The following is a 7,974-nucleotide window of genomic DNA, read 5'->3' as shown; positions in this document are numbered from 1 at the left end:
AAACAATTAAATTAATAATACATCTAGTATTTTTTTTATCACTTTACACATCCACAGATGTTTTACATACAAACTTACTAAACACTAACATTGTGTTTTTTTTTTCTTTTGCTACAAGCACTTTACAATTATAAATTATCAAACACTTTACTACTTTATTTCACAGCAGTTTATTTTCATAACATAGTAAAAACAGTTTATTTTTTTTAATTTTTTTTTAAAGCACAACAATACCAAACAAGCCCTTAAGATATATTAATGAATTCCAACATACGATACACATTTAGAGATAGATCGAGTCTAGGGTTTTCATCATGCACATTACCAATTAATTTCTTGGTATAGATATATAGATATATATATATATATATATAAGTATAATATGTTTACTTGATTAATTGATGTCACATAATATTATTCCCTTTGGAGATAATATTATTTCATGGTGATGAATTCTTCTATTCATTAAGGTGGCGGAGCATCCAAGCGGGCAGCAGCATGTTAGGTCTATGTGGAGTTGGGGTTTCATCTCCATACTGCTGATTATCTCCTGGTATTCCTTCACTTGATCTAATGGCCTGGTAATTGGACCCGCTGCTGCAATATAATATATATTCACACGTTTATGAATTAATTTAACTTGTATTATAACTATTTTTTTTAGTTTTAGTTTTCAATATTATGTTATATAAGGAAGAAAAAAAATGTGGGAGAACAAAATATCGAATATCGAGAGATTTTTTTGCCAAAATGATCTATGAGACTGACATAATTCTTAGCTTTAGTTCTTGACAATGAAAATCGATAGAAGTTTTTTTGAGTTTGTTTACCGTAAATTATTTTTGTCATTCCGAAAAATCTGTCAATATAATCCTCGTTAAATTACCACGTGAACGACCACGTGATCACCATTTTAAGGGTATTTTTGTTAGATCAACCCCTCTATTTAACGAGGATATTGATAGATTTTTCATGAAAAGACAAAAATGATTTACGATGGACAAACTCAAAGACCACTTTTGTCGATTTTTATTGTTAGTGACCAAAGTGAGAAGTTATGTCAATCTTAGGGATTATTTTGGCTAAAAAGCCAAATCAAGAGTGAAGATTGGACGGGGGAAGAAATGTGAAAGGAATTACATACAAAGTGAAAACAAAAAATAAAAGATTGAGGGTCCATTTGATAACCATTTTGGTTTTTATTTTTAGTTTTTACTTTTTGGGCTTGAGATATGGAGAAAGTATAAAGAAGAAATGAGGGATGAAGAAGGCTTGAGTGAGGGAGGGAACAAAATAAAGAAGAATGAATGAAAACATTTTGAAAGTGTTAACAACTTGAAATAGTTCTTTTTAAATATTTTTTTTTAATTTTTAGTGTTCTTTTTGTGTACCATTCCTTAACGTTTCATCTACATCACTCCCAACATATTTCCTCCGCTCTTCTTCGTCCCTCCTTTCAATCATAATATTCTTCATTTTTTTCTTCTCTCCCTTCCACCACCTTCCGGTTATTTTTCATTCCTCGTTTTCCAATATATATTCTCTCCATCTCTATTTTTAAAAAAAATGAAAGCCAAACTAAACATGGAGAAAGGCTAACCCGAAATTCAAGGACTGCAATGCCCGTGGAAGAAGGGAGGAAGAGGAGTTCAACCTCTGCTCCTGCACATGCTCCAATTGGGCCTGTTGAGCTACTGCGTTCTCCTTCTCCTTCACCTAGTTAATTATATATGGTTCAGTTAAATACACAATATACACAATGCCAGTACGATGAGAATTACGAACTTAAACATTTTTATAACACACTACATATATATTGTTACGTACCTTCTTTGCCAGCAAGTTGTTTTGCTCCTGCAATGCCTTATCCTGCCATGTAAGGCACACACAGACAATGTTCTACCATTACTGTGAAAGAAATATGGATTTATATATGCATGTATTTGCATGCATACATAACTCCATGCATATATATATATAAAGTGAAATGATAATCGCACTACACCCTTCTCTCTTCTTACATACATCAGTTTAATTTTAGTCATCGAATAAATCAAGCAAAATTAAACAATAATGTGTAGCGCACTAGAGAAAGGGTGTGTTCTCATTCCCTATATATAAATGCCTTCTAGGCTTACCTTCTTCTGGAGCTCAGAAATCGATTCGTACATAACTTGGTTCTGTGTGTGATGAAAATCATACTCCAATTAGTTAGCCTATTTCTTTAAATTAAAAATGAAAAACAAAAACAAATAAAAATTCAATATTAATCTAGTGTATATGTACCAAATACTTGATGGTTAATTTGTTCGTTACTGGTTTTACCTTTCTTGACCTTATGTGCTTCAGTGCAGAATCAAGCTGTTGCTCTAAATTTTGAAGCTCTTTGAGACTTAAGGATTGGAGATCTTCTCCCATATAGTGTCTGCAAACCAACCAAGATCAGTGAAAGTAGTATCTTTAGTACTGATTACTTGATCTTTAATTATTAATTATAACGGAAATAAAGAGGGATATTTTGTACTTAAATTGATCCACTTGGTATACCTTTGATTTCTTTGTAAAACCTCCACCCTAGCCTTGAGCTTTGCATGTTCCAGAGTCCAGCTTCCCTGTAAAACAAGAATAAAAATATGGCATATATGAATGAACTGTTTCAAATAAAAAACGCAATAAAAGTAATGCGTAATGCTAGGGAAGGACATGTTTGATAACCATTTTGCTTTTAGTTTTAATTTTTTACTTTTTGTGAGGAATAGAGGGGGAATACAAGGGAGAAAAGAGGAATGAGCAAAGGTGGAGGAAGGGTGGTGGGAAGGAAGTGGAACATAAATGTTCATGGGTTCAAATAGACAAAATGGAAACTAAAAACTCAACAATTTTTAGTAGGTTTTCGTTTCTAGTTTTTGTTTCCTACGGTCTCCTTCATTTCTCCCTCCTTTCCACCGTCCTTTCATTCCACATTCCTCCATTACATTCCTTCTCTTGCTATCAAGAAAATGTGAAAAATAAAAGCTGCAAACGAAATGGTTATCGTACAGTCCGTAGGCTAGGAAACTGATTCCTCTAGAGGAAGCTAACACCAACAAGGTAATGGATAACAAATTCATGGTGATTCTTTTGGCTTTCAGATAAGAAAGAAAGCCAGGCAGGAAGCCATATTTGGTCAGAACTCAAGTTAGCTTTGTATAGCTTGAAACAAGAAAAGAAGATAAAAAAAAGTTTCATCTAAAATTATTTGCCTATCAATAAATGATAGAGAGGAGGGTGTGGTGGCTTACAGTGGATTCATTATCATTTGCAAGAAGCTGCCTCTCTGTATATGAGTATCTTTCGTACCTTTCCAGGATCCTTTCCATGCTGTTAATACGAAAAATTTAGGAAATTATCTACCAGTAAGTAGTCATAGTATATAAGACAGACCTTCATTTCATGCATATAAAAACTATGAACTTAATACAAATATTGTGTTCTTATATTAAATAACAAGCATGAAAATGCTGAAAAAATGAATTTAAGGAGGAAACATGTAACATTATATACTATCGATCGTGTGTGGCGTAGAAACTTCTTTAGCTTACATACAGAAAGTTGAGCTAAAACATTATCACCTAACTGACATTGTTGTTGATTTTTGCTATATATGCTGCTATTTGCAAGTGTTAGTGTTGTGGTGGGAAAAGATATGAGAGTTGACTGGACAAAACCAACGAATTTAAATTCGACATCTATATAACCTGGACAGTGAGGAATTGTGACATAGAAAGAAGTTGAACAAATGCAAATATAATTGCTTAACCCGGATTGAACGTTGGACAAATACGTATGACTTGACAACTGGAGAAGTTTGAACTCTAGCAACCAAAAGCGCTGTAAGAATCTTATGCATACGTTATATTTTTGGAAAGTGATTTCTACGCACATTATAAGCTCCTATTTATTTATGGCCAATTATAAACTGAATAAATTAGAAATTTTTCAAGCTAATCATATAATACTCATTTGTAAACCATATTTGTACTTCGGTTAGCTTTCTCAAAATACCATGATTAAGTGACAATTAATAAAACAAAGGAAATATTTCTACAAAACATAGGAAACTAGCTCTTCATGGAAATCACAGACAAATTAAGCCCTCCAAACCCCCTCATCCATGCATGTTCAACCCTTTTTCAATTATTAATTTTTAATTATTATTAAGAGGAGGGGAGGGTACGAAACTATTACAATAATTTAGGAGAGGGGGGAGTTTCTATTAACAGTAGGTGAAGGAAGAAGAAAGAGATGAGCGGGACAAGAGAGAGAAAGAGGATTTCAATTGTATTGCTTATTACGGGATAAGGATCAATGAGTCATACAATATGTTAAACAGCAACCCGACACTCTACAATTACAATACGACCTTTTACCAACTCACTCCTTTACAACTAACCGATCAATACAATCATACCAAGTGGCATATGATTATTAGTTTTGAACCTGAGACGCATGGGTGGAAACACAATACCCTATCCACCGGATATTGAATCATATGCATGCTAAACTTTAATTAGAAGAAACACACTCATCAAACACCCCATGTATCACACATAAAGGGGATATGTTTCATAGTTAAAAATTTTTTGTTTCGTACACTACAATCTCAATCCATACATCCTTCCAGGGATAAGCTTATGGAAAATCAATTAATTTTCAACTAAAGGAATCGCCTGGGAGACAACCAACCAATAATAATAATTAAAGAAGAAATAGGTCTTATGGTCTAGCTTTTTGAAATAGTTTTAGGTATGGGTTCTTAATAAGCTGCTTCATGCTGATTTGATGTACTATTTGCTTATAAGATATCCGAGCTAAGGTAGAAACAAATGGTTAAGTAAGTAATGCCACTTACAAACCAAATAACACACACAAAACCTTGCTAGCGAGTGTAATTTATACTCTAATCTCAGACAACAATTCATTAATTACTAATTATATATATATTAATTATAACACACACACAAACCTCTCTCTCTCTCTCTCTCTCTCTCTCTCTCTATATATATATATATATATATATATATATATATATTCACTGAAAGAAGAAAGAAAATGTAGGATATTCCAGTTGGTCTACGTTTCAAAATCTAACTAGGAGATACTTGGAATTAAGGATCCAAACCATATTAATTAATCTCCTCGCTTAGCCTCTTTTACAGTAACCTATCTAGATAATCCCCTTTCTCCCCAAGCAGATTAGCGAAAAGACACCACATGTTATCATAACGAAAAGTGTTTTTCTTTCCGTTTTTGTTTTATATGGATGAACAGGTTTATCGTACCTTATCATAGACCCGGAGGAATATATATTCTCTCTCCCTCTCCCTCTCACAGACATCGTTTTCTTTCAATGTACACTGGTACACAACGAACAGCTGGTATTTGCATGAAATTAAAAGAGAGAGAAAATCCCCACAAAAGAAACTCAAGAAACTTTAAATATTATTTAAAAATTAATTCACAATTGTGGAGCAAGAAAATAATGACACAAAATTATCAGTATACTTCGGAAAATTCAACACCATAAACCGGAAGGTTATCATCAACAGCACTGCATGAAATAAATGTAACGCAAATAATTTAACTGAAATATATAGCACGCCCTAAAAAACCAAAAAGTAAAAAGATATATAATCAAGAAGAACGTTGAACTCAATCGTACAGCCGAGGTTTCTTTGGAAAAAAAAAAAATCTATGGTAGTTGAAAGAAAGAGTAGTTGAGAGGGTGCATATTATACCAGGAATCATTGGAGTACTCAAAGAGCTTGCCCTTGGTGGAGAAGATAATCAAAGCAACCTCAGCATCACAAAGCACAGAAATCTCATGAGCTTTCTTCATCAGCCCCGACCTTCTCTTTGAGAAGGTCACCTGCCTGTTGATCTTGTTCTCAATTCTCTTCAGCTGCACCCTTCCCCTCCCCATAATCTCTCTAACAATTATTTATTATTATAAATAAATAATTAATAATCCTAGTAATATATATACGGTTGTTCCTGCTGAACTGATCTCTTAGTTTAGAGAAACCAGAAATCCCACCAAGAAACCAAGAAAAATGGGAGAGAAAGAACCAGTTGACACACAGATGGCTTCTGCTCTCTCTCTCTCTAAGGTAGGGGTCTGGTCTCTCTCCTTCTCTGTCTATATATGAGTGACTCAATTCTCTGTTGTATATTTTGACCAAAAAAAAAAATTTCTCTGTTGTATTTATATGATATATTTATAGGATATTTCAAAACCGCTGTAAGAGTGAAATGGGTGGGGTTGGAAAACCAGAGTGGTTTCGTCAAAAACGTTGTCGAGTTGGGATTGGCCAGAGGCACTGCAACAGTCGGTCATTCCCGGGCCCGTATGGCTCGAAACCACATATATTTTTTCAATTTTAAACCCATAATATATTTTATCCAATATCTACTAGGGTATAGTGCTATTTCCACGTTCATTCTGTATTTTTGTACATTTTTGTTAAATTATTTTTCATTGATATTTTTTTTATTAATTCAATTTTGTGATTAGAAATTAAGAAGAGTATGTATAAAAATAAAATAATAAGTATCTAAATAACACCACCCTATCTACTAAACTATTCGAGTACATTTTATCATATTTTAGTATTTCAATATAAAATTAAATAAAGGGTTTTTGTAATAAATGATCTTTAAAATTGACCTACTTCATTAAGATGGTCTCTAAAATTAAAAACCAATCAATATAGTCTCTGAAAATAGATGTCGCAAATCAATGTGATCATTTCGTAAAAAATTCTGTTACAGGCTGACGTGACACATAAATGGGTTCCACAAATCTAATTAAACATTATCATGTGAAACTAAAAGTATGTAAATAATTAAAAAAATATTTTTATATAATTAAAAACTTAAAAAATTAAAAATGGAAAAACTCGGTTTTGAGTTGGGTCTGGCATTCGACTGCGCCACGGATCGAGTTCAGCGACGGCGAGTCGGGATTGAGTCTGGGTGGGACAAACATGGTTGAGGATGGTGAGTTGTCAGCGAGTTCCGATGAGGAAGAGAAGGCGATGGTTGTGGCGAAGGAATGGAAGCCACCGGAGCTGAAGCCCAAGAAAAGGTGATGCTGATGTTAACTGTTTAACCAACCAACCAAATTGGGGGTTCATCATGTGGTAAACTCTAGTAGCAAAATCTATCCAAAGTGTGAAGGATTTCTGAAATCCTGAAAGCTTTAAAAGGCAATGAAGGTTTTAATTGGGGAGGGGAAGAAGATGTCTATTCATCTTTTCTTTTATTTTTTTTAAAGTTTTCGATTATACAAAAATAAAAATAGTTTTTTAATATTTTAATATTTTTAATTTCAAGTGATAAATGCCCAGTTATGTGCTACATCACCATATAACAAATTTTTTTACGAAATGACCATATTAATTTACAACACTCATTTTCAGGAACTACATTGATTGATCTTCAATTTCAGAGACCATCTTAATGTGGTTGGTCAATTTCAGAAACTATTTGTGATAAAAACCCTTAAATAAATTTAGGGTAAATTACATAGTAGCCCTTCAGGTTTGAAGTCTATTACAACCTCATACAATATCTTTAAAACATTTCACTTTCATACCTTTCATGCTATTTTATTTCAATATAGTACCTCCGTTACATTTTTCATCCATTGATCAGTTAAGAGCTGACGTGGTTGCCACATTTGTACCACGTGGCTGCCACATGTGTGCCACGTGGTAAAAAAAATTAATTTAAAAAAAAACTGAATCATATCAAAAAATAAAAAATAAAAACTATAACTCGCAACCCTTCACCCCCAAAAGCAAACCCAGAAACCTCTCTTCACCCCCTCCCATCCAAGAACCCACCCCACTTCTTTTTCACGCGCTCTGCATTTCTTTGCTGCTTCCCGTCTTCTCCCTCCCTCGCCGATCAAATCCAACGATCCAAACCCCC

At 33.5% G+C, this 7,974-nt stretch overlaps 1 protein-coding gene across 2 annotated transcripts; it reads right to left on the bottom strand.

Moving 5' to 3' along the window:
• Positions 1–231: 231 nt before the first annotated feature.
• On the bottom strand, positions 232–6,229 carry LOC126598966 (truncated transcription factor CAULIFLOWER A-like). Of its 2 annotated transcripts, none has more exons than XM_050265364.1 (8): positions 5,778–6,229; positions 3,282–3,360; positions 2,548–2,612; positions 2,326–2,425; positions 2,139–2,180; positions 1,828–1,869; positions 1,601–1,716; positions 232–594 (listed from the first exon to the last, which is right to left on the bottom strand). In XM_050265364.1, the coding sequence occupies exons 1-8, from the start codon at positions 5,960–5,962 to the stop codon at positions 459–461; spliced, it is 765 nt and encodes a 254-aa protein (XP_050121321.1). In that variant the 5' UTR covers positions 5,963–6,229; the 3' UTR covers positions 232–458. The 2 variants fall into 2 exon arrangements, with proteins under 2 accessions (XP_050121321.1, XP_050121320.1); XM_050265363.1 differs by having other exon boundaries at positions 232–597; positions 5,778–6,227.
• Positions 6,230–7,974: the final 1,745 nt, after the last annotated feature.

Source organism: Malus sylvestris, chromosome 14 (genome assembly GCF_916048215.2).
Source record: "Malus sylvestris chromosome 14, drMalSylv7.2, whole genome shotgun sequence".
Classification (NCBI taxonomy): Eukaryota; Viridiplantae; Streptophyta; class Magnoliopsida; order Rosales; family Rosaceae; genus Malus; species Malus sylvestris.
Note: the sequence above shows the minus strand (reverse complement) of the source record. Positions and strands in the feature narration are given on the sequence as shown.

What these genes read in the sequence shown, in the direction of transcription:
- LOC126598966 (XM_050265363.1), bottom strand. Translation starts at nt 5,962, where the DNA reads ATGGGGAGGGGAAGGGTGCAGCTGAAGAGAATTGAGAACAAGATCAAC. An exon ending in GAGTACTCCAATGATTCCTG is followed by an intron (nt 3,361 to 5,777) that starts GTATAATATGCA and finishes TCGTATTAACAG; the next exon opens with CATGGAAAGGATCCTGGAAA. An exon ending in ACAACTTGCTGGCAAAGAAG is followed by an intron (nt 1,717 to 1,827) that starts GTACGTAACAAT and finishes ATAATTAACTAG; the next exon opens with GTGAAGGAGAAGGAGAACGC.